Raw genomic sequence first — 27048 nt, 5'->3', positions numbered from 1 at the left:
CATATAATCTACCTGGCCAAGTCATCTCATGGTAGTGCCAACCAATTAATAGACTCGATCATGTTATTATAACACAATATTAGTACTCTCTCGTGAGGGCATTCCGCCATAGCCATGTACCATTAGGTAGAGTCTATCCATATATCGACACGTGTAGTTTCATGGCAACAATCGAAATGTATTTGAAGCCAATCTCTATAAACACACGTAACTCCTAAAATATTACATATTATGTCACAAATAAATTAATGGCCTAGTAGCCTTAAAAAGTCTACTTATATCAAATCATGGTGTTCATGACCAATTCAACTCATTTAAATATAATCAAATGTAAAAATAATTTCTCTATCAAAGCTTTTGTCAAAGAAAGATTTCAGAATCAAAATATTCAACAAATGCTATGTCAAATCATTTGTCTCTTAAAAACATAAATACTAATGAATGTAAATTTTTAAAGCAAATAACAATTCGAAGAGAAATTTCAAATTACTGTCAAATCATTCATGAAGCGTTTTCAACTTTAAACCATATATGAATCATTTCATAATAATAATAAAAATAATAAAAGTGTTATCATGTATATATTCTCATTATTACGATCCAAACATAGCTATCTATGAGGCCTCTATACAACGGAATAGAATTAAACTCTTTGGGACAATAAGTTTGATCCACTAAGTCCAATAGATGACCGTAGTTTGTCATTGTCGGCCAACACTTGAATTCAACTCAAATGTCACACGTTCCCAAGTCCAATATATGACCGTACTTTGACCACCAGATAATACTTACAACATTCTCAATGCAGAAGAACCTACGATTTTCGTACAAGCATGCACTGTAAGGTAGTTATACCCATTTCATCAGGAAGGTTACCAACGGTTTTCCTTTGCCTTGTTTCTGGTATATAGAATCTTTCTTTTCTTTCACCTTCATCTGATGATGACTTTTACTTGTCCCAATTCTTAACAAGTTTGCACATTTTACCATTCAACAGGTAAAACATTATCGAGAAGAGGAGTGCCCATCAAAAGTCGGTATGAGATCTCAACATCATCTTCAGTTAAAGTGGAGGCATCCAAATATTATTAGATCATCATCGAAGGAAGACATTGTCTGGAGCAGTCAAACGAGAGGCTTTCTTACATATCTGTGGCTAAATGAAAATGCCCTCCAAAGTAATTTAAAATTTAAATGATAGGAGGTATCTTTTTCTGCACGTATTATTGTAATAGCCCATTTAATGTTGCTATTGGTAGTTTAATTTGAACGAGAAATGGTGTGTGGTTGCTGATGAAGAAAGTAAGGAAGCAGGGGATCTAGAGCATAGGGAAAAGAGAGTGCTTGAGGTGGTTTATCCTTGTCGGTCTTATAACTTCTGTCACAATTTACTTGTTGAAATCTATTGTTTTTCCTATTGCCGTACAGTCCTTACACCTCGTTGTATCTGGACCAAAATTATGATGATAACAAACTCCAGTGATCCGAATTATTCCCATTGAAGAAGAAGCAGATGTTACAAACAATATATGCTGAAGAAGCAGATTTGCTGCTGATGGTTTGGGATGGTGTTAATTAATGAGAATGATTCGAATCAGTGGAGTATGGTTATCATCATAATTTTTGTATAGATTCGACGAGGTGTAAGGACTTTATGACACTAGGAGAAACAAGAAATTACAACCAAGTAAATTGAGATAAAGGAGCTATAAACCTAAGATAGTCCAAAAATACCATACTTAGGAGGATATATCGCCTCAAGCACTCTCTTTTTCTCTATGCTCCTGATTCCCTGCTTCTTTACTTTCTTCACCATCAACCACACGCCAAATCTCGTTCAAATTAAACTATCAATAACAACATTAAATGGGATATTATAACAATGTGTGCAGAAACTATGCATATAAAGGCACCTCCTATCATCTAAAACTTAGATTACCTAGGGAAGGCATTTCCATTTAGCCAAAGATTTGTAGGAAAGCGTCTCTTTTGACTGCTTCAGACAAAGTCTTCCTTCGAGATGATGATCTAATAATACTTGGATGCGTCCGCTTTAACTGAAGATGATGTTGAGATCCTCTACGGACTTTTGATGGGCAATCCTCTTCTCGATTATGTTTAACCTATTGAATGGTAAAATATGCAAACTTGTTAAGGAGAAATAAGAAAAAAAACTAAAGCTTTGTAATGGATAGGTCCGCAAGACAAACCGTTTGGTGCTGCAACATCTAGAAAAGAACCAGTTTGCTCCTGTCCACAACTGCACACTTGAATTGGCAAGTATCAGAGAATGAATTTGCGCATAAGCAGAAGAACTCCTCAGTTAATCAAATGTACTTTCCATACAACACATCTAGCAGTTAAAAATACACTGCAACTTACATCAATTAGAAAAAAGAAGTTCAGCAAAGATCACACATGCCTGGACAAAGTTTTCCTCATTATCTTCTGTTGTCAAGTGCAAAATATTTTCCAATTGGCTGAACCTGAGTCAGGACATATCTGAATTGAATTTAATCTGAAAATCCAATTGGTTGAACCTGAGTCAGGACAGGATATGCCTGAGTCTAACTAGGGTTCGCATTGGTGGAGGAACTGGATCGGACAAAAGAGGGATTCATTAGGCTTTGGGTCGACAAATCAAACGAGAAAGAGATAGATCAGCCTTAGTGGAGGAACTGGATCGGAAAAAATAGGGATTCATTACTGATTAGAACTTGGATTGACAATTCAAATGAGAAAGAGATAGATCTAGCATCGCTTTCAAACATAGCTTGCATAGATTCATTTGGAATGAAGTAAAAACATGCATATTTGTTCTTGACAAATAAAGAAATCAGATCATCAATGAGGTCACCAATGAAACTAGTAATTAGCTTACCTGACAAATATAAAAACAGGTTAAACCGGAATATGCAATGAACTACATTTGATTCAGAGCTGCAAAATAGCTTGGCCTTGCATACTTATAATAGCAGCGGCAATCTAGGGTATCAAATTAGGGTTTTTGGGAATAACTTTTATGCAAATCTTATATTTATACGCAGAAATCTATTAAATATATAAGAAATATCTATTGAAAACTTACTAACAAAGCATTCACTTGGTTCAATGATAGTGAAGGAACACACTTAAACTTCGCTTGCCTTTTTGTATGGGGGTTCGATTCGCCTTGGACACATATAAAGAAGTTTTCCTTTTCAATTTGAAATTATTTTGGAAATTCATAAATTGAAATAGGAAGTGGTTCCGCTTAAGCTCAAATTTCGGAAAAATGGACAGTAGTGAATTGTCAATCATGTGCTTCAAATGATCATTGGAGCAATGACAATCAGATAAACAAGAAGCTCACTATTATAAACATGAAGAAAAAAAAGTGTCCACATTATTTGTGAATTAATAAATGATACATCAGAAATCAAGGTGCACTCTATTTCTTCGTTTCTTGATGTCATTCCTAAACAATAATTAAAGAAAAAATAATCTGGCAACAAAAAAGTCTTTCTTTTTCAAGTTACTCAAAATCTGAATATTGTAACAAACTGCAAAACCAAATGGTCCAGTAAAGTAGAAGTTCAGAAACACTTTTTCTGTCAGTAATGAATCTTTGTTCAAGAGCCAATAGGGTGTAAGTCGCTCTAAATTTTCCTTGAATCAATTATTTGTTATAAATCAAATAATTTATTAAGATACACCAAGATAGCGTCAAATATAAAAGTATTCTACTATAAATATGTCCTCAGTCTAATCAATTATCTATGCTACCAGCCACCAGGTATACAGAAAAAATAGTGAGCTAAGAAAAAACTTTGCAAGGATCTATCTGTAACTTAGTAATAGTATAGGGGTATTTTAGTCTAATCAACCCTAAATGAAAAATAAAAAGACGATGGCGTAATGAGGTGTTAGGCGGTTAAATACGAAAAGGCGTGTAACGATCTTTCAAGCGGCAGCCAAAATACAAATATATAGACTATATCACTCACTCCCGCAGCGCCGCAGCCTATTCAACTTTCATTTTTTCCACTCACAAAAACGAAGATTCTAGGGTTTCTCTGTTCTGTTCTGTTGATAACTCAAATCTCTCTACTTTTGTTTTAGGGAAACAACATACTGATTCAGACTTGCATTGACAAACCTATCATCTGAAGGCGAATTTTGAGTGCCGTTAAATTAATTTGAGAATCTGATTAAGCGAATTCATCATGGGTTTGAAGAAATCTAAGAAGGTTTCATGGGCTTCTGGACCTAATCTTTGTCAGGTATAAACAACATTTCTCCATCGAGTCTCTGTTTACTCTGGTTGGTGCACAAATTTTGATGTTTATTTTCATTTCTTATATATGACTATGGATCAATTTCAGGTTGGTCTCTGTTTCTTGTACACATAGATATAGATGTGTGTCTGTTGCAGAGAAGCACACATATGAATTTGCTTGCAAAATTCTACTGCATTGCCTTTTATTTTCTTAATGATTTACTGGTTCAGTTATGAATTCTATGATTATTTTTTTTGTTAGTTTGGATTGGGGAAAAGAAGATGCTAACTAGTTTTGATGCTCTGTTATGAATGAGGCTCGAATCTAGAAAAATCTGGAAGGGGAAATTAAGGATTGGGGAAAAGAAGATGCTAACTAGTTTCCATGTATGTCATGTATACTCCCATTATTACGATCCAACACAACTATCTATGAAGCCTCTATACAACAAAATCTAATTAAACTCCTGAGATAATTTCTAACTAAAGAAAAAGAAGAAAAACATACTAGTTAACACAAAATAAAAATGGTGCCTCAACATATACCTCAGGAAGAGAGTAACTTTAGCCATGTCAACTCATCACTTGCTGCACCTCATCCTCAAATATGGAAAATAGAGGGGTCCTATTTCCTAAAGAGGGTTGAGTACACCGTCACAATACTCAACAAGTATAATTGACTCTCTTAAATTAAAACTTGGGACAATTACTGATGTCATCAACCTGCAAAGAGGTGGAACTAACCAAGACCGATTGAAAAGAAGGCTCGACTCACCAGGAGAGCGAGGGATGTGATTTCAAGAGCTGAACGAGAATGGAAACCTCAAAAAAGAGTCAAAGACTTTATATTAGAAAATCAATGCAAGTATTAGTTGACATAATACAAAATGCATTAATATCAAATTACAATTCGTTTTACATTTGAGATGAAGGATCAAGTATAAAGTTATTTCAGCTCAACCTAATAAACTTTCAATTCCATTCACAAATAATTTATATATAATCATTAAATTCCATTTCAATTGAATTGAATCATAAGAATCACTTTCGGATCCTTAGGCCTAAAGGTATCCAAATCTTTTATACCCTTCACTGGGGAGTACTAAACTTACACCGACACAATCCAAGGTCAAATTGGGTGATCTACATTGCGACGAGTATCATAGAACCTACTTTTTCATTTTATATCATCGTAGTGCTGCACAAATCGACTCAACCATGTTGTTATAGCACAATACTAGTACTCTCTCACAAGGGCATTCTGCCATAGCCCTTTACCATTAGGTATAGTCTACTCATAGTCTGACACGTGTAGTTTTATGGCAACAATCAAAAATAAATTTCTGGCCTAGTAGCCTTAAAAGATCTACTTATATTAAATCATGACGTTCATAACCAATCCAACTCATTTAAATAGAATCAAATGTAAAATCTTTTCCTCAAGTTACCAAAGCATTTGTCAAATAAAGATTTAAAGACTCAAAATGTTCAACAAGTGCTATTTCAAATCATTTCGCTCTTAGAGGCATAAATGCTCGTGAATGTAAATTATTTAAAGCAAATAACACTTAGGAGAATCAACTGTACAAAAAAAACTGTCGAGATTCTACTAGCGGTTCAATCGCTGATTCAAAGCAGCAAAAAAGTTTGAGTGATGCTTATCTTTTCAAATCACGTATTCACTTATTCAAGATCGGATGTTGCTGAACCAAAAATGCTTGATTGTGATGTGATGCATATCATAGTTCATTAAATAGTCTTCTTCTTTTTTTTTTTTATCCCTATTCTAATCGGTCAATGTCGTGTTACTATTTTTTGAAAGAGACCCTGCTTAGTAAGACTTCATCCCTTCTTCAAAGTTCAAGGGTTAGTGGTCGTGGATTGCATCTGATTTGCTAATTGAGCTTTTGAGGACCATAACAGTACATCACAGAGGCAACTAAATGCTCGAGTTGTTAATTGACAATTGTTTTCCACTTTTTGAAGGTAGAGCGGACATGAAGAAGTGATTTTTGTGCTGTCACTGTATATTTTCTTTTTCCAAAGGAGATATTCTAAGTGTGTAGTATAAAGGACATGTCAAATTGACATGCTTTCAGTTTTACTTATCAAGAACATTGATATGCTTTAGTTTTTTCCTTAACAAGTTTGTATATTTTAACATTCAACAGGTAAAACATTATCGAAAAGAGGATTGCCCATCAAAAGTAGGTAAGAGATCTCAACATCATCCTCATTTAAAGCAGATGCATTGCCTGATGAAGTCAAAAGAGAGATTTTCTTACAGATCTTTGGCTAAATGGAAATGCCCTCCCAAGGTAATCTAAGTTTTAGATGATAGGAGGTGCCTTTATTTGCATAGTTTCTGCACACATTGACGTAATAACTAATTTCATGTTGTTCTTGGTAGTTTAATTTGAACAATAAGTGGCAAGTGGTTTCTGGTGAAGATAGTAAAGAAGCAGGGGATCAGGAGCATAGGGAAAAGAGAGTGATTGAGGTGGTTTGTCCTTCTCGGCATGCAATTCCTCCTAAGTATGTAATTTTTGGACTATCTCTTAGGTTTATAGCTTCTTTGTCTCAAATTACTTGGTTGTAATCTTTTGTTTTTCCTATTGCCATACAGTCCTTACACCTCGTCGGATCTGGACCAAACTTATGATGATAATCAAACTCCAGTAATTCGAATCATTCCCATCGAAGAAGAAACAGATGTAGGAGTTTCATTCCATTTAACGCCATCCCAAACCATCAGCAGCAAATTGCCAGATGCTTGTCTAACTTATAGTCCATCATCATCTGTCAGTATAGTTACTTCTCAAAAGCTACCTGCTAATGGAAAATCGCTTCCCCAGTCTTTGTCAACCTTCCAAAATCCCAGGAAACCTCTGACCAAATCTCCTTTTTCTGTAAGATGGCCTTCTAATGTGGAATCTACTTCTCATCTGAAGGGATCTGAGCAAACCAAAGTTTCTCCTAAACCACCTATTAGTTACAACTCTGTCCCCCAATATATCAGCACTCCAGACCAGACTGAAATTTTTCCAGACCAAATAGCTAATCAAAACCATGGGCCCAAGTATCGAACAATATGTGAAAACCAGACTATTCGCCAGCTCGAGTCTCAAGTTTCTGAAATGCCACCTGCTAAGCACAACCCTGTCACCAAATCTCCATCCACATGTGATTTGACAGTTGCTGTAGCAACAGCTATAACTGCTCTTGCAAAAAATCAAGAGCAGGGTAGTCTGATCGATGCCAACTTATTGGTTAGACTTCTCCTCAATCCAGAAGAAATACCAAAGCTAATGAATGAACATGGAAGCGCTAACAATGCTGCAACTGGTGCTGCAACAGCTGATTCTTTTATAGGTATCATGTCTAGGCCGGTGGATCAATTGATTCCCTTGCCTAGGACAAAAACCGATAAGGTAATTAACAAACCCATTAATGAACGCCAAGCTCCCTATGCAGGATCTGGACCAAGTTTTGGCCCAAAGCCAATGGCAAAATTTGCGCCCTTGACGATGACTAAGCCTGAAACATCCGTGAAAAGTAGTTTGGTAAATGAACAAGGGGCCCCTCCTCATCTAGGAACTGCAAACATTAGAGAGAGTAAGTCAATAGTTCACCCCGCTTCAGACCTAAATCTGGAAAAGATTAAGAAACTGAGTAACAAATATGGAGTACTTGACAATGCAGGAGGAAAGCCCTTGGTTAATTCTGAGTTGGTTCCTTCATCTTGTTCCAAATATGATGTGGTTTTGTCAAGTGCAGACCATCGCACCACCTTGCAGCCTAAGCTGTCACTTTCACCAAATGTTGGTCATACATCTCCTTTATCCTCGATGACTAGTCCTACCCCTCTTCGCAAGGATATCAATTACTGCAAGTCCCTGATCAAGGAACATGGAGACAATTGTGAGTCTGTAGTTGATGAATCCTTACAAAATACCAATCCTCGTGATAATAAACGGGGGGCAGGTTTGTTAAAGAACCAAAAATCAATTCAGCGCAGCCTGACGCGTTGTATTTTCTTTAATAAACCTAGGGGATGCCGTAATGGTTCCTCTTGTCCCTTCCTGCATGATATATCCGGACAAAAGAGGTCTGGGGGGATGTCGGAAGCTCGGGATTCAAAGAGAAAGAAGTAAAGTGGGGAACTTACTAATAGGACATGACTCAAGAGGTATCATTTTCTTTTATACAGGAAACTAGTGACAAAGGCAGTTGCACAGCTGTTTAAATAAATGCTCTCCGTTTTGCCTCTTCCATGAGGGAAATTTTGTAGAGCAGACCTTTAAAACTCGGATTAAAAGTTTAGAATCAGTCTTGGCTTTTAACTGAAAAACTTGAAGGAGTTTTCCTTTGAAACTCTGAACTTGGATGAAGCGTTTTTTGCCTCGACAATATTTCTCTTCAGACAGGTTTTGCTGAAATCGTTTTTTGCTCTCCTTGTTGCAATCGCAATCCAGTGTAGTGCCTCTCCCCCCTCTTTAAAAATGAAAAACATAAAAGTGACGTACTTTTGATATCAATAATGAATTTAAGATGTTAATTTGATTTATATTACTATAATTTAGTGGGAGTTATTAATGTAATGCAGCATTTGATAGACCAAAGTTTGTTAAACTCTTTAAAGTTGGTGAAAATTGTACTAAATCGAATAACAATAATCATGGGCTAATGATTGACATTGAAGAACTTTTTTTTATATGAGGATGAATAGATAGAGTACCTGTATAAGTTTGTTGGTTGGAGAGAGAATTGTTGCGTGGCCCCACCACTACTTCAACAGGAAAGAAGAAATTACTAATAAACTAATAATGGCTTGCCACAATTTCCTACAAATTCTGTATTCCAGAAACTTGAGACTTGACTGGGAATATTCTGGTTCTCACATATTGTTCGATACTTAGGCCCATGATAATGTCGAACAGAATTGTAACTTGTAACTAACAGGTGGTATAAGAGAAACTTGGGTTTGCTCAGATCCCTTCAGATTTTGACATCTTGAAAGATATGAAGGAGCAGCTTGCACATGAGAATGCCATCGGTTTAGGGCATGCTGATGATATGCTTCTATATGGCTATTTGATGTCCCTTTTCTGGAGAAATAAAGAAGTCAGATCACCGATAAGGTCACCGACTAAACCAGTAATTAGCTTACCGCAATATGCAAGAACTGCAGTTGATTCAGATCTACAAAGTAGCTTGGCCATGAATACTTCATGGCAGCTGCGGATCTGGCGTGTCGGGTTAGGGTTTTCAGGAATAATATTTGTGTGAACTTTATATTTATATTGAAAAATTTATTAAATATATATAAAAAATATTTATTAAGAATTTACTAACAAACCAGCCAATCGACCCAGTGGTAGTGAACGAACTCACATAAACTTAGCTTGCATTTTTATATAGAGGTTTGATTTTCCTGGGACACATAAATTATTATTTTTTTACTCATAAATTTTAAATTTTGAATCAAAAATTTTGAATCAACAAAAAACAAAGTTTCAAGAAAACGTACGACTAACATCCACACATTGGGACGATGAGATTTGACAGATTCTAAACTTATGGGTTTGGGACAGGTATTAAATAATTGCTACTTTATAAAACCTGAAAATCATGTCAAAGATGACCGAGTTTTCAAATCTGAACGATTGACCAATAACTGGACGAAATAAATCTGAAAGGAATTCTACACTAAAGGTGAGAATAATAAAATTAATAGTGAAAGGCACATACATCTTTTTTACACGATAAATAGGATCACTTGTAAATTCCCTCGTATTCCTTTCCAGTTGTCACATCAAAGTGTAGAAGTAAACAGAAAGGTCAATAAGCAAACGAATTGGTAAATCAGTTTGACAGAATTGGATTCAACTTTTCTACTAGAATAATCAATTCCACTTGAGATCCAAAAATTATTACATCCTCAAGCATATCTTATCGTCTCTCCGCTGCTGGTTCTGTTCATCTATGGACAATCAAATCCAAACTACAACAACATTTCGCTTGCCAGCAGTTTAAGACAGGTAAAAAGAACATTTAACATCTGTTAAATTCTTTAACCCTCCAAAAACTGGTCAAATTTATAAAAAAAATAATCCAATCAGCTAAATGTGTTGCCTGATTGTAGATAAATAGTTTATGTATTTGCAAATTGCAACTACTACATCATGATAACGTAGTTGCGAAGCATACATAGAATTAGAATAAAAAAAAAGTGCTACAACAACATGATTTTAAGGTTCCACAGCCCTTTCACAACGATGCTGAGTGTTGGTGCAATCAAACCTATTACCTATACAGAACATTCAGATTGTACAAATATATTTGACTAATCTCTGCAAAAAAGGTATCAGCTCAGTCTAGTCCAATCAAACCTATTGTGAACATTCCGATTGTACAAACAAATTTGATTAATCTCTGTAAAAAGGTCTCTGCTCGCTATTCAGATTCTATAATGTAGGATGAATTTGCATGAAGGTATTCTGTCATCTGCAAGATATTACTTCAGCAAAGGAAACTTTCAGTTTCTACACCTTAACAAAGATCTGCAGGTTCTCATATACCCTTGAGATGTATACCTAAAATTCTTTGAGAATGGGCCAACCTTTCTTGATAATATCATTGATCTTTGCATCAATCCGCTTTTGGATTCTTGATGGACAAAGTTCTGCTGCATAGCCATTTAGTTTTGTAGCCAGTGTTGACCTCTCAAGCTCCTCCTCAGGCAAGTTTCCCATCAATTGAAGTAGGAAGGGGTTCCGCTTAAGCTCAAATTTCTGAAAAATAGACAGTAGTGATTAGTCAATCATGTGCTTCAAATGATCATTGAAGCAATGGCAATCACATAAACAAGAAGAACACTATTATAAACATAAGAAAAAAAGAAAAAAAAAGAGTCCACATTATTTGTGAATCAATTTAGGATAAAACACGAGAACCGTGAAAGAAGCCAATATGGTGTACGTCCCTCTAAATTTTCCTTGAACCAAATATTTGTTATAAATCAAATACTTTATTAAGATACGCCAAGATAGTGTCAAACACAAAAGTATTCTATTATAAATATTCCTTCATTCCCCTATAGTCTAGTCAATTATCTATGCTAACAGGTATACAGAAAAAATAGTGCGCTAAGAAAAACTTTCTAATTTTTAAATAAATTGAAATTGGAGAGAACTTTTAACATCTTAATTGATTTCTCTGTCTTACCAGATTCTTGCTTTCTTTCTAGCCATATTAACCATAAAATATATATAAGGGTGTACAGTCTCCCAATCTTTTTCTTTTTTTGAGAAGTTATTTTCAGCATTTATCTTTTTCATTCATCAGCTTTCTAATGTCTCAACAACTGTTTCAGGAAGCAATGGAGAAAATCATGGTCAATACTTGAGAAGCAAAACTGCATGTGATCCACATCCCCTGCATGCCTTTAGCACATACAGCAAAACTGACAATGATGCATCTTCTCTTTCTTATATTATTGGCAGTTAAGATTGCCCTCATATATATAGTGCACCATGTAAAGTGAAGACTGCTTTCTTTAGTGCCTTCATTGTCCATGATGAATTCTGAAAGTAACTTGAATGGCGACTATCAACTAGATTTTTGAAGTTTGACAAAACAAAAAGCTCTTTCAAGATGAACTTGTACCTTAACATCCTTCCCAAGTTGCCTATAGTTGTAAACTTCTATAGGATGCTATCCACTTTGTCAATTTCCTAATCCTGCACGTGTCTTCTAAAAGACAAGTTCAGAATTGTTCTCCTTCCCCTTTAACAACCTCTGCAACCTATCACCTTTTTATCACCTCTTTCTGCATGGCACAGCTGCAGCAAATCTCGGGAGCTTTTCAATTTTATTTTTGGACTAAGTTGGGTCATGCCACAGTCAATAAAAGAAGCTAATGAATGCTGGTTTTTTCGAGAGTTGAGAAGGCCATCAAAAGGATCTGAAAATGATCTCATCAACTATTATTTGGTGTATTTAGACACAGGAATAACAGATCTTTGGAATCCTACACACTCCCTGAAAGGTAGATGTTTCAGTTAGCCTTTCTAGCCAGAGGCCAGAGCACCCTCCCTGTAAATATTATTGATAATTTCTTTCGACTCCATGGTCGTAGCATAGTTCACCCAGTTATAGAGCTAACTCTTTTGTACGTATTGCATCTTCTTGAAGCCTAATGAAACCTTCTTTACTTCAGAAGAAAAACATCACCTTTTTTATTGGATGTTCCAAAGGGATAGCAATCATGACCTTTGTTCACATTGGAAATGGATAAAAGGTGGGAAATTCCACGTTTAAAGGAAGAGTCGTCAAATGAGACTCCAGTCAGAACAATACATGATTCTTTACTTTAATTTTTGATTAAGAACCCTATGAATCATGATACAGTTTATCTACATAATCTCTTTTACACACTCTACTGATGGTGTTTTGACGTCATCTGGAAACTACCAGTATTGATTCAACAAAGCATTCTCCTTAGTCCTAGCATGCAAATTACTATGAAGATTTATCCCAGAGAGCTCAATAATTCATCCGATTGAAAATAGCTAGTCTCCAGATGCCCCAATCCCTATTTCAGATTGGCATTGTGACACTCTGCTAGCTGACCAGATATACAATATTTAGGAATACAAGAAAGTTTTCTTTATCAAAGGTAATCCCTTCCAATCCCACTTTCAGGGGGTAAAAGGCCCCAAAAAAGCACTTGCTAAGGTTCTTTAAGTTGAGAATAGCCCTTTAATCAGTGGATATAATATCTTATATATTTGAGATGTATCCTTCTATTCCTCCACATAAATCTCACCCGTGATCAGGGCAAACCAATAACATTTTGCTGGACATGAATTCTGTAAAGTCATTCAATACATTTTTCAATGTTTTGGACTCAACTCTTTTCTGCAAATCTGGTAGCATTAAGGTCCCGTGCAGACGTTTCTATTTCCTGCTTATCGTGTATAATTCTTCCTAAAGACACTATACATTCTTTTTTGCAATCCTTATATACTCCAAATATGACGCTCCCAGGGTTTTGGTCTAGTGGTAAGAGTCAACTCGTTATGTGTGGATTAGGGGGCTGTCACGAGTTCGAACCCTGTTGCGCACAAAGGTTTTATATTTAAGTGGAAAGAGATAGAGAGATGGGCCCATTTTCCACCGAGTTCCGAACCATGTGCCAGCTAACTCTGAGGATTTCTCGGTTAAACAAATCTGTGTGTACACATCCCTCCAGATAAAACCCATTCTATTTCTTCCCCCTTGCATCTGACTGCTAAGTGAGGCATTGCGTCAATAGCATCTCCTGAATCCCCATCATTAACAACTCTATGAATTTTTAGGGGTAAGAATCAACTATGGCAGGAAACTTCACAACTAAACCCCCCTTTTTTATTATAAAGAAAGCAAGTGCAACAAATCCTCAGTACTAAACCCCTCAGAAATTATGATAAATAGTATCAGCATAATGTAGTTGTGGATACTAGACCTGATGTTCAGGCTCTGCAGGATAAAAGGCTTCAAGCTGTTGAATTTGAGTGGTTACAATGCTGCTCTTTGACTTTGATTGTTCTCTTTCTTTGCTAACAGCAGCCAATCTGGACTCCTCAGTGCCGCTTGTGAAAATAATAGACCTGCACTAGGAAAGTTTATAAGATTGCTCTTCATATGTTTGTCTTCAGTCTCAAGTAAAAAACGGAACACATGTTAAAGTCAAGGATCCTACCTGTACTGGTCACCCACGTCAGGACCTTGCCCAAAGACTTGCCTAGAATCATGGCTAGCCCAGAAGACCTCCAATAATTGTCTGAAACCAATTACTCGGGGATCATATTCGACCTACAAGAAACTAAATTTAGTACATTGAATATGTTGAATAGGAGACAAATGAAACATTCAAAAAATTTACACATAAATGTCCAGATAAGAAAATTTTAAATGCCACTCAACCTACAGCCAATTATTTGAAGCAAATTGGGAACAAACAATGGAACATGTTCAGTTAGGCTAGACAAAGCTCATTCAGAACCTAAAACATTTTTTCAGGCAAGACTACCATGTCAACAAAATGGAAACCGAAACAAGATCACATCAAACACTATCCACAATATCCAAAGAATCAGATTACAAAAGGTATGCATAGCAGCAAATAAAAGCTTTAGAAAAATCAGACAACATATATATCAAATCCAAAAAACCACAAAAAGGTATCATATCTACTACATGCAGTAACATGGAATGAAACAGGGGAGTTTCAAATAAAGCACTTGAAAAACATTTCAGGCTATGCCTTCGTATTCATTCTGTTCAGTAAGTGGCATGCGTCTCTATCATGTTACTGTAACCCTTCCATTCACGTTGCATTTATTTAAGACAGTGACAAAAGGTCTGCAACCACAAATTAGAATGGGACTAACCAGTCATCCAGATATTAATTAAGTAAAGCTGGTGTTAACTCAGCCCACTGGGTATGTTGTTGTTGGGTGGTGGTGGTGTTAACTCAGCCAGACAATAAAATATGTAAGATATGTATTAGCTGACTCTTCCTATCATATTGTTTGCATTGGATAACCCCTGAATGGAATACTGTTTCTCATCTCCCACCTCAGATAATGTCACTCCTATCGTCCCGTAGAAAGTGTAATTCAAAAAGTTAGCAATTTTTGTCCTTCATATACGCCTTTGCGACTGAATTTTGATCAAACTTGCTCCTGGCTACGGCATAGTTTATTGGATAACCACAAAAAGTGTATACTCCCTACAACCTAGTCGTTTCTTCACAGATAGTCATTGGTAATCATACACAATCACTTCAATACTCCACTTTACAACCAGAAATGCTTCCACAAACTTTTTTCTAACGAAAATTAACTACGAATATTAATATTTATGTACATAACGAACATACAAGGCGCTGGTTTGGTCTACCCGGAACCTAATTGTAACTGTCCATTTTTCTTTTTACAATGTAGTCAACATACCTGAAAATGTTCCAACAGATCGCATCAAAGGCTTTTAAAAGAAAAGCTGGCGAACACATTACATTGGAGTAATTTCAATTATAGGCGATTAAGGCATAAATATGATGTGGCAAGCAATTTCAGTTCTTAGTCTACCTAAGGAAACAAATTAAACAAATACCTGTACAGATTCAGCGTGGTCGCCCAAATTTCTGTACTCAGGATTGGCTTTTGAACCACCAGCATAACCGACGGTGGTTCTTACGATGCCGTTTAGGCAGCCAAATGACGCTTCCGACCTCCAGAAGCTTCCGAGAGAGAAAACTGCCGTTTGTAATGGCTGATTAGATGCATCATGTGGAACCTCCGGGATCCGATCTGGGAATCGGATGCTCAGAACTGGATTCAATGCCAGCAGAATGATCGTAAAATGACAAAAATATGGAGAAAAAAAATAGTTGCTCTTAGCGACTTTCATCTGTACACATGCAGGGAAAGCCGGACGGTTACGCCCACTTTCCGGCGAAACTTTTCGAGGCGGAGTTGTTTCACTCGTTCTGGCTGGAACTGCCAGCTCGCTTTTCCGGTCTGCTTTTCGGTGATTTCTCAATTCCAACTTGTTTTTATGAGACGTGATGTGTGAAAATGGTCCCATATATTTAGGTACGTTCAAAATAATCTCTTAAATATACAATCTTTCCGTTTTTTTTTTTTCAAAAGAATTTTAACTTAACATATTTATTAAAAAATAATATAGTAAATTTATCATTTTATCCTTATTAATCACTAAAGTCGTAATTCAAATTTCAAAACATTTTGATACTCTAAGTCTATAGATGGATTGATCATTTAAGATTTTAAGATATTAACTATTTCAATAAATTGATAGTATAATAGATTAAAAAAAGATTATACTTTTTTGATCAAATTAGAAAATTTTTGATAAGTAAAAAAAACAGAGGGAGTATATAATTTTAATTCTTTAAATTTGTCAGTGTGACCTTTTATTTTTCTTAAAATATTTCACACAAACACTAGTTATTAGTTTAATAAATATTGTGAAAAGAAAAACAATTTAACTTGAACTTACATTTGAAGATGAAATTTTTAGCTTTTACAATTTTTGTTATTTAATCTATCTCCGAAGTTTGATGTAACCTTTTGAAATTCAATTTATTTGATGTGTATAATTTTTGATATTGTGATTAATGAGATTTGACAAAAATAATTCTCCACAAGTACAATAAATTAAGATTAAAATTTACCAAACATAATACTACCTTCTTAAAATTGTGAAGCATTCCGTTGAACTTTTTATGCCCACTTTGGAGTCAAATCTTCACATTATGCTATATTCTATAATAATAACCAACTCAGTTTAATTTCACAATTTTTTACTATATTATAATAAAATAAATTCTAATATCCCTGACTCCTGAGGATGTTATAGGAAAACATGATAAATTTGAGTGACTCAATTGCTAAGTCTTGTCAAATTTTGGTAGTAAAGTCAAATTTCAGATGGAACCTCCCAAATTTAAAAAGGAAAAGAAAAGCCTACCTACATCATGTAACATGGGTAAACAAGAACCGTTGGATCAGAATTGATCCACTGGTCAACAACCGGCAAGAATTTGCCCTAAGAACCGTTTGATCATATTGGTTAAACCTTTGTTTACATTTTCTTCACGGTGGAAGAAGCTGCACACTAGCCAGCAACGTTAGGTTTTTGGAGAAGTAAGAAAAGCGGGAGAAATCAGCCATGAGTCGTAGCTTAGGCATACCGGTGAAGCTTCTACATGAAGCGACAGGGCATATAGTGACGGTAGAGATGAAGAGTGGAGAACTTTACAGAGGAAGTATGGTGGAGTGCGAGGATAACTGGAATTGCCAACTCGAGAGCATCACTTACACAGCTAAAGTACGCTTACTAATCTTTATGGTTTCTTATGTGATTTTCCCGATGATTTTGTTTCAGGCGTTATTATCTCTGCTTTCTTTTGCTGTTTTTAAAACCCTAAACCCTAGTTATTTTCTTCCATTCTCTTGTCTGCTTATGATATTGTATCTTACTCTTGTTTAACTTCCAAAGTGGAGTAGTAGTACACAGAATGGACATGTTCATTTTTCCTAAGTTTTATCCATTTACCAGTAGAGTGTCACCTGCCCCTGTGAAGATATGCTTATTCACATTGCTCGAAGTAGGAAGTTCTTGATCACCTCTCAACTTGATTTCTTTGAGTTTGCTTCTGGATTCTTACTATCTTGGTTAGGCAGTTCTAGACTGGGATTGCTCTGAAATATATCATATATTGACTTTTAATTTCAAATTATGGTCTTTATTATATCAAATCGTTTCCTAAACCTGTAAATATCCTGTTTTTTCCCGTATAGTAACAAAGCCTATTTTTTTTTATCACATAAAAACACTTATGTTAACTTGAGAATTTTACCTTTTGAGCAGCATTATTTAAAGTCTGTTGCTTCGTCGCTTAGAAGCGATGAGGCGATGCAAAACAAGGGATTATTGCTTCATTGGTAAAGCCATACATTTAAGAGAAGTGTGTGTTCTACACAAGGATGCACAAAGTGATTCCAATGAGAATTGGTTTACTCTCTTAATCTCAACTTTGAGGATTTGGCTTAATATTAACATTATTGTTAATTCGATGCTGATATTAGTTAGTTTAGTTGAAAATTTGCTTACATGGTATTTCTTAATCTTTCTTAAATTGTGTGCTTCACTTTATCGTGCCTTTTCGCTTCAAGGAGTGTGGACCTTGCCATTTTCTTTTTTGTGTTTTTGGCTGATTTTGAGTTACTTTTATGACATCTCAACCTTGAAAAGCAAATGTGGTGTTGACTGTCATAGATGTGTTGCCCGAAAACAAAGATTTAGAGTATGTCTTTTCCAATGTTGTTAAGATAGCATAAAGCATTTGAGAACCTAGAGAAAAAAGAAACTTTTTGAAGTTCAAGTTACCAAGAGTTTGCTCTCTTTCCTTTCCTGCAGCAGGAATAAGGGGGAACTGTAGAAAGCCTCATTCAACCATACAAAACGGGTGCACTTTGCCAGTTTGCTGAAAATTCTTGAAGGGAGGGAAATAAATTGTGATTCCTCAGGACAAAGACCATAAAAGTCAAGGGTGGTTTTCCTTGATTCTCCTAATTATGAGAACAGAGGCTATACTGTTCATTAATGAGACAGCCAGAATAACACATCTTCTATCTTGCTTGTTTCTCTACCTCCCTCTATCTCCCATCAATATGAGAAGGTCCCGAGGACATCCATAACTACATCCAAGTTGCTTACAGGCATAAAATATATATTGTCAACTAGAGAAATTGGTACAACTAGGCATATCAAACATTGATAATGGAAGAATCTGAGTTTCCCTGTGTCTTTTACCTTTCAATGGAAAGTGAAGAGTTCATGAAATTTCTTTCAACTGAAAATGAATGATCTTTTGTTTTTCTCGACTGATAAGATGAGAGTTAGTGGGCATTTATCCATGTTATATTGTGAAATTTGAAAGTAGTTTTTGTTTTCAAAGTGAAATAATATTTGAAAATTGAAATTGTGTATGGCATTGAATACAATTTGGATTTTTTCTTGTCTTTATGAGTAATTTGGAGTGAAAAAAGTGAAAATATCTTTTTGGTGTTGAAAAAAGTGAAAATATTTTTTTGGTGTTTTCCAAACTCTTAAAAATTCTAGAATTCAACTTGAAGTTGAATTCCGAAATTTTATGGGCAAACGTGATTTCTGGAGTTCAACTCTGTAAAAAAGTGAAAAAATACATGGCCGAACACCACTAACATTTACCTTATCATAAAAAAAAGATGAGATTGGAGCAAGTCTCACCATCTTTACCGGGCCTTCAACAATTCGTCATTGCTTAAGAAAAATCCAAGCAAATTAGGTGCTTTTCATTTGCATTTTTTATAAGGAAGGTCGCTCCCAATCACTTTCGTGGGTTATTTTGATTCTATCATGTTCTTGATAAATCTGCTTCATATTAATGGAGGAGCTAGTTCCAGTCATTGTAGCAATGTCTTGTAATTTCTAGTGTTGAGCTAAATTCTTCCAAAAAAGGAAGTAACGAGAAGATGCTTTGAAGGCACTCACTCCAAGCTTCAAACTTAAAGCCAGAGTCTTAACATGTCTATGTAGCTGGAGCAACCTTTCCCCTGTAACTTCCCCTGATATGTTTTTAGATTTTGTTAGCTCCTTAACTTTAGATTAGACCTTTTGTAATAGAGCTAACATTACTTTTTCTTTTGGTATTGCTCTGTAAATTTTGCATCTCCTTGATGCCTTCTATGTAATTCATTACCTTATCAAAAAAAAAAAAAAGGAAGCAACGAGAAGATAAAAAACTAGAGATTTTAAGGAGGACCTCAACTTTCTAAAGAATGGAGAAAGGAAATCTTTCCAATTTAGGGAACCTTTATCTTCCAAGTTTTTGTTCTTCCTAATTTTGGGCTTACTGATGTCATATCAAAGATGCTGGGAGCTGAAGAAACAGTAGAGATTTAGAGTTTGTGGCATTTTGCCTTCCTTATATTTTTAATTTGCTCCATATATATATATATATATATATATATATATGATAATGAGCTCCACATTTATATTTTTTTAACTGTATGCCTTCTTTTGGTTGCTCACTGTTTTTTCCTTTGCTTGGGTAGGTGTATGCAGTATTGCCTTTAAATTATAAAAAGTAGGAAAAAGTGAGTTGGACCAACTGCTGTGCCTATCCTTGATTTTTATATCAATGTTTTTCTTTAGTAAAAGAGAAAAGAAACAAATGATGTCTGAAAAGAAAATGCGTCACGATACAAATTTGTATATAAAAATGAAATAAAGCACATAAAACTATCTTAATTTTTAGCAAATGCTGAATTTTTAGGTAATACTGAAAATGACACTTCTAGGCATATTTTGATGAGTCGATGAAAGAAGTAAGCTGGACTAACTAGAATTCAAAGTCTCTTTTACATTGCTAATTTTGATCACTGCAGGATGGGAGAGTGTCACAACTAGAGCATGTTTTCATTCGAGGCAGCAAAGTCAGGTACATGGTTGACTTTTTTGTATACCGTGCTATTGCTGGTAAGATCATACCTGAACGTTAATTTCCACCAGGTTCATGATAATTCCTGATATGCTTAAGAATGCTCCCATGTTCAAGCGGCTAGAAGCAAGAATCAAGGTTCTTTCCTCACATTTTCTTAATTGTCACTATTCTGTCAAGTGCTTTGCTTATGTTTATTTTCATTTTTGAAGGGAAAAGGCACATCACTTGGTGTTGGTCGGGGGCGTGCTATTGCTATGCGAGCTAAAGTGAGTGCTTCTTCAATTTTTACTGCTTTTAGTTGCACTTTTATATTTGAAGTCAACTTCTAAGCTTACCTCATCTGGTACTCGTAGACCTCAGGCTCGTTGCAATTATAATTCGAGATTGTGATGCCAACTCTATTTTTGGTTTAGAGAAGAGGAAAGGAGAGGGAGCTTTACGCTATCTGATTGCCTTACCTTTCCTTCTCTTTTTTCTTTGAAAAATCTTTTTTGCTAGTTATAGGGGATGTTAAATTTATGTCTCCTTCCTGCATCCAATTTTAAGAAGTGTTAACCCTGTGACTTTTACACTTCCTAGACTTCCCTCATTCAACATAACTATATTGCCTAGATTTCTTCCCAGCGCTTTTATTTGGCTCTTTTTGTGTTTTGGGAGGAAGGGTTTGGGGGTTATTTGGGGGAGGCTGAGGTGATATATAAGGAATTAATCGTAAATATGTTAGCCAAGTCTTACAACTTTTCTATTGGAGAAACACACCTGATTATAAACACCTTGCTTGCTTGCAGGCTCAGGCTGCTGGTCGTGGAGCACCACCTGGTCGAGGTACTGTGCCACCTGTAAGAAGATGATTGCTTGATGCGGGATTTTATTTCATCTGGTTTAGCAATCGTAAAAATTAGTGTAAGAATGTTGGAGTAGGTTCCTATGGTTGGTCCTTGGTCCAATAGTCTGAGTCACATTCGTCTACTTTGTAACTTACCTTTTCACATACAACTTGAGAAGCCTGGAATATGAATGCTTTCCAAATTGCCTCTTGTGCTTGTACTTCGCCTGTGTTAAGAAATATGGATTGGTCCAGTTCTTCACTGTCACCTGTGTGCCTCTAGTATATCATTGGACCTGTCTTTTTAATGCTTGATGTGGGCCTTTTGAGCTCACAAAAGAAATACTCTGTTTGTTTGGAAAGGCAAGTTTTCTTCCGGTTTTTTTTGTTACTCGCCGTAGGATCCGTATACTATCTGTTGCACTTCAGAAGCCTACGTTTGTATCGTTAAGCTAACATGTGCTTGGAACTGAAGAGTGTTGAAAGTGCCCTTTTTTTTCTTGTTTCTTTTCTGAGGTGTGAGGTATTGAGTGATGCATACAAATCAGATTCTTTGTTAGGATCAAAAACATATATTTGTTTGAATTGTCGATCATTATGTCTGCATCGCGAGTTCTGGGATCAAGAGTTTGTACTGTTCATTTAAAATTACAGGGAGGCTCAACATATTATACTTTGTTATTTGGTCATGTATGCTAGTAGCGCAGCGTGCTAACTAGGAGTATAAGTGAATAACCTAGGTGCACCTGTACTTCTCGAAAGGGGTTTAGAGTACTAAAACAATAATTAGCAACAAAGTTGTAATTGAACAGACAAACAAGTTATTCCCCAAAATTCACATTGCAGAAGTACCATGAACTACTGTGTTGAAATGTTCTTTTTCTTCTAAATAACTAGTCTTGGTAATTTTGAATATACTTTGAACTGTAAGCATATGTGAATTTTAATACTAGTCTAATACATTTCTAAGGAGGTTATTCTAAAATTTTCAATTTATTATATGATATACTTGCTGTGTCATTATTCACATATGATCTAGGCATGTTCCCGATACTAAACTAATGAAAGAATCATATTAGAGCATTCGAAAGTGTGAGCTAATAGTTAATGACGTAGAATGGAACTCATGACAGATCAGGCCTTAAATTACAATAGAGACATAATACGTCAAGTATGTGGCTTAAATTTTAGTAGATACAAAACACGCCAAGTGATTTCTATTCATCTGCTATAAGCTTTTGGTGATAGTTATTCGGTATCTATTGCCAGAGTGAGGTGCCAAATAGTTGGTAGAATGTTTTGAGGTTGATTTCCCTGAACTCCCTGTTTTATTAGATGATTATAAGAAGAAAGGAAACATAAGTATAAGTAAAATACATAACAGACGGTGGGAACATAAGAGGAAGTTTGATTAGGCAGGTTGACAAAAGTTATTGGGTAGGCTGGTGTGATTCAAATTGTGTGGTGCAAAACTTGATAGGTGTCTTGTAAGCTACAAATGAGGTGAGGAAAAGAGATGTAAATTGAACAGGTGTAGACAGCTTAGACCAGTGATTCTGTGGTTCAATTTGTTCGTCTTTTCCACTTTTTAAGGAACATGCACACTCAGACAGAGACTAGTAACGTTTGTATATTGAAGCTTGAACAGTCTGAGCCATAAACAAAAATGTATGGACCATTATATTAATGCATGTCAGATGGCTATAACAATACTTTGAACATTTCTTTAACAAACTGGTTAAAGGGTCCATTAACATATGCTTTGTCTTTGCTAATTTAATCAAACTTTTCTGTGGCTTCTAATACCTGAGTGTTGTTAAGTGCAGCATTGATGTTGATTGTCTCCTCATTTAAAGCTAGCCAATGAAAATTGTCTACTCTTCTTTGTACGGTGGTACTGAATTTGTCCTCGGTTTCTGTTCATGTGTGTGAGTTTTCAATTTCGAATTGCTCAAATGTCTTCTCGTAATGGCATAAAATGTGACTATATTGTCAAGATTGCACCAGAAGAGTACCCCAGTAGTACATGAATGCATCTTTAGGTAGGTACATATTGGGACACCGACTTTAAATGATGTCTCAAGTATTGTTTTTTGGAAAAGTCACCATTTTGTTATGAGGAATTGTCTGTTTTAGATTGTGGAGTCTCTAATACAGGGTGTCAATCAATTTTAAGCTCTGAGTACTACCACTACTATTTTTCTCATATGGTGGCGGTAACAGCTTTTACCATATACTTCTTCTCGTAGCTAGTCTTTTTTCTTAACTTCTTAAGCATAAACCTAGACAAAATTAAATGCAGTTTCAAGAAAACAAAACAATATATGTTTTTATTTTCAGAAAGGTTGTGTTTCCTATTCCTAACCTTTTCTTCACAAGATAAAACAAAACCAAAATCAAATCAAAAGCGGAACTGTTTTGCATCTAAATGTTAAAGAAGGAAATTGTTATTCCTTTGGACTTGTTGAGTTCCAGGTTAAGGGAATTTGGTCTCTTATATGATTTTAGGTAAAATCTTTATCTTTTGAGTTAGTTTTTTTGCTCGATGTCATATCTCTTATCATAATGAAGAGTCAGGCATATCCCAATTGATTATTTATCGGTTGTTGGGCCCCAATTCATATTGTTCACACTTCAAATGTCTAGTTCTGAAAGTGTGCGGGGTGTTGAGTTTCATATTGGCGGGTCAAAGATATTTGGTTTTTGAAAATCCTTTCCTATTGAGTTAGCTTTTGATCTTGAGTTAGACTTACGTCCACACAGGCTCAGAAATAGATGAAAATATACTTAGAAGTGTAAAATCTGCATCAAACGCTTAATAAACTAATGAAAGCTCCAATTTTTGAATCATATTGTTATTAGTACTCGCTCTTTCAATTTGTTTGTTTTACTTTCCTTTTTTGTCCATTTAACTCTCTCTTTTTTTTGACAATTCTTTAATTTTGACTTTGCACATGACATATTTTATAAATCCACGAGATTAAAGGATATTTTAGTACATTTTACATATATTTTGTTTAAGTTCAAAAATCTTATTTACTTTCTAAAATTTCTTATCAAAAAAACATCAGACAAACAAATTGAAACGGAGGGATATGTTTTCATTTTTGGATGAAAATGATAAAGGCAAAACAAGAATGCAACCAAAACACTATTTAAAACTGATGACAATTCCTTGTATAGTTTATTGGTACTTAATTAATGGTCGATAATGCATTACACATGATGGATTCCATTTCATCAGATAATTACAACAGAAAAACCAAATAGACAAAAATCTAACCTAAGAATCTAAGGAACTAAAAATATTAGTTCAGTCATTAGAACAATTTTAAATATTTTTTGTAATAAATCTTACATTTGATGATAAAAGATGAAGTGAGATATAATTGCCTCTTTTGTTAATAAAATTGTTCACATGTCTACCATTGTCTCCCTTTTAATCTCACTTTATCTTCGACTGACTCATGCGTCCCATAAAAGTAAACAAACTTAGCATTTGGACAAAAATTATATTATATAATTTTTCATTTTACAAAGCTAAAGTTGTTAGGTATGGGAATTGTAAGTGGGCAACTTGCCCATTTGGTATGTAATCATATTTTTGTGCCTATATATATGGGCAATGGAAGAACACGGAAAGATAGAAAAATACATACACTGCTTCCTCTTCCGTTTTCCTCTAAATTCTCTCTCTCTCTATTTATTAATCATTTTGTTATTGTTTCTCCTTTTAATTGTTAAACTAATATATTTCTTAACACGTTATCAGCACGAGCCTCTATCGCTTTGAGCTATATTTTTAGCAGGTAACAAAAGGGGTAAGAATTTTATTTTTTTAAAATGTCTAATATTTCAAAACCTGAATTTGTTGCTCTTGATATTTCTGGAAAAAACTACTCATCATGGGCACTTGATGCATAGATTCATTTAGAATCGATGGGTCTGGCAGACACCATCAAAGATGAAAATACGACATCTAGTCAAGACCGTGCAAAAGTCATGATATTTCTCCGCCACCATTTTGACGAGGGCTAAAATTATAATATCTCACATTAAAAGACCCACTTAAATTGTGAAAAAATTTAAAAGAAAGATATGACCACCTGAAGTTGGTCATGCTTCCACAAGCACGTCATGATTGGTTAAACTTGCAATTAATGGATTTCAAAAATATAGCTGAATATAATTCTGTCTTGTTTAGATTTATAGCTCAGTTAAATTTATGCGGAGACGAAATAACTGAGCAAGATAAACTCGAAAAAATATACTTTATATTTCCACTCACGAATATGCTCCTACAATAACAATATCGCAAAAAGAATTTTAAAAAATATTCTAAATTACTATCTCACTTTTTTATTGTTGAACGTCACAATGAACTATTAATGAAAAATCATGATAGTCGGCCCGTTGGTTCTTTACCACTCTCTGAAGTGAATCAGACAAATTATAACCAACGCGAAAGAGGCCATGGCCCCAGTCGTGGTCGTGGTCATGATCGAAGAAGAAATTATAATCATGATTTTCGGCTGACACCGAGAAATGATCAACAATATAAAAGGCAGAGTAAAAGACCAGAAGCTTTACCGAAGAAAAATTCATAAAGTGTATGTCATAGATGTGGAGGTATGGGGCACTGATCGCGGACTTGTCGGTCATCAAAACGGTTGGTTCAGTTATATCAGACGTCCTTGAAAAGAGCAGAAAATAATCTAGAAACAAATTTTATCTCTGAGGATAATATTGAAACTATGCATCTGAATGTAGCTGATTTCTTTAATTTTTCAGAAGAAAATATGAATATTGATAAGACTAATAATATTTAAATCACTTTCTTTTTATTTTTATTTTATCTGTACTAAATATTATGTTTGTATTTTCCTAGTCCATGTAAGTAAATAAAATTTGTGTAATAAATCATGTATTAATTATAATATTTACTTTATTTTTTTTGAAGAAAAATATGAATATGCCTCAAATTTTATTTGAATCAATGATCAATCACGAGGATATTTGTGTAATTGATGGTGGAACAACTCATGTTATTTTTAAAGACTAAATATTTTTCCAACTTACTTAGAAGGAAAGCAAATATTATTATAATTTCTGGTAATTCAAAAATAATTGAAGGCTCCGGAAGAGCTATTATAATTCTGCCTAAGGGGACAAAAATTGTTATTGAAGATGCAATATTCTCTTCTAAATTCCCAAGAAACTTATTAAGTTTTAAAGATATCCGCAGAAATGGATATCATGTTGAGACACTAAATGAAATGAATACTGAATATCTTGATATAACCAAGAGTGTCTCAAGCCATAAATATGTTTTGGAAAAATTATCAACTATGTCGTCTGGTCTATATTATACAAAAAGTAGTGCAATTGAAGCACGTATGATCGTAAACCAGAAGTTTACTAATCTAAATACATTTGTGATATGACATGATCGAATAGGTCATCCTGAATCAATAATGATGAGACAAATTCTTGAAAATTCAACTGGACATCCGTTAAAGAACCAGAAGATTCTTACGAATGATGAATTTTCATGTGCTGCTTGTTATCAATCAAGGCAAATTAATTGTCAGACTATCGAACCTGAAGGTTTGGATCGAATCTCCTTGTTTTTTAGAGCGTATACATGGAGATATATGTGGACCTATTCATCCACCTAGTGGATTGTTTAGATATTTTATAGTCCTAATAGATGCATCATCTATATAGTTTCATGTGTGCCTCTTATCATTCCGGAACCTGGCATTTTGCGAAGTTGTTAGCACAAATAATAAGATTGAGAGCGCAAATTTCAGATTATCCAATTAAGGCCATTCGCCTTGATAATGTTTGAGAATTTACATTCCGAGCTTTTAATAATTATTGCTTATCAATTGGGATAAAAAT

General features: G+C 34.9%; 3 protein-coding genes and 2 long non-coding RNA genes across 5 annotated transcripts; 2 read left to right on the top strand and 3 right to left on the bottom strand.

Annotated features, from left to right (window-relative positions):
* Positions 1-557: 557 nt before the first annotated feature.
* On the bottom strand, positions 558-2875 carry LOC129874049 (uncharacterized). The gene is made up of 2 exons (XR_008762826.1): positions 2383-2875; positions 558-2267 (listed from the first exon to the last, which is right to left on the bottom strand). It is a non-coding gene; the product is annotated as an uncharacterized LOC129874049 (long non-coding RNA).
* Positions 2876-3708: 833 nt separating this feature from the next.
* Positions 3709-8751, top strand: LOC129874047 (zinc finger CCCH domain-containing protein 6-like). Its single transcript, XM_055949271.1, has 4 exons — positions 3709-4262; positions 6430-6576; positions 6669-6793; positions 6885-8751. Exons 1-4 carry the CDS (start codon positions 4206-4208, stop codon positions 8410-8412), a joined length of 1857 nt encoding a protein of 618 aa, XP_055805246.1. The 5' UTR covers positions 3709-4205; the 3' UTR covers positions 8413-8751.
* On the bottom strand, positions 6467-9631 carry LOC129874048 (uncharacterized). The gene is made up of 3 exons (XR_008762825.1): positions 8997-9631; positions 7949-8154; positions 6467-7855 (listed from the first exon to the last, which is right to left on the bottom strand). It is a non-coding gene; the product is annotated as an uncharacterized LOC129874048 (long non-coding RNA).
* A 707-nt stretch (positions 9632-10338) lies between these two features.
* LOC129874430 (peptide methionine sulfoxide reductase A5) lies at positions 10339-15878 on the bottom strand. Its single transcript, XM_055949718.1, has 4 exons — positions 15419-15878; positions 14004-14116; positions 13767-13911; positions 10339-11052 (listed from the first exon to the last, which is right to left on the bottom strand). The coding sequence occupies exons 1-4, from the start codon at positions 15713-15715 to the stop codon at positions 10855-10857; spliced, it is 753 nt and encodes a 250-aa protein (XP_055805693.1). The 5' UTR covers positions 15716-15878; the 3' UTR covers positions 10339-10854.
* Positions 15879-16837: 959 nt separating this feature from the next.
* On the top strand, positions 16838-21412 carry LOC129874643 (small nuclear ribonucleoprotein SmD3b-like). Its single transcript, XM_055949966.1, has 5 exons — positions 16838-17158; positions 20263-20315; positions 20387-20453; positions 20528-20584; positions 21107-21412. Exons 1-5 carry the CDS (start codon positions 17000-17002, stop codon positions 21167-21169), a joined length of 399 nt encoding a protein of 132 aa, XP_055805941.1. The 5' UTR covers positions 16838-16999; the 3' UTR covers positions 21170-21412.
* The last annotated feature ends 5636 nt before the right edge of the window (positions 21413-27048 follow it).

Source organism: Solanum dulcamara, chromosome 11 (assembly GCF_947179165.1).
Source record: "Solanum dulcamara chromosome 11, daSolDulc1.2, whole genome shotgun sequence".
Lineage (NCBI taxonomy): Eukaryota > Viridiplantae > Streptophyta > Magnoliopsida > Solanales > Solanaceae > Solanum > Solanum dulcamara.
The sequence above is the reverse complement of the archived record's forward strand: the minus strand, read 5'-3'. Positions and strand labels throughout refer to the sequence as shown.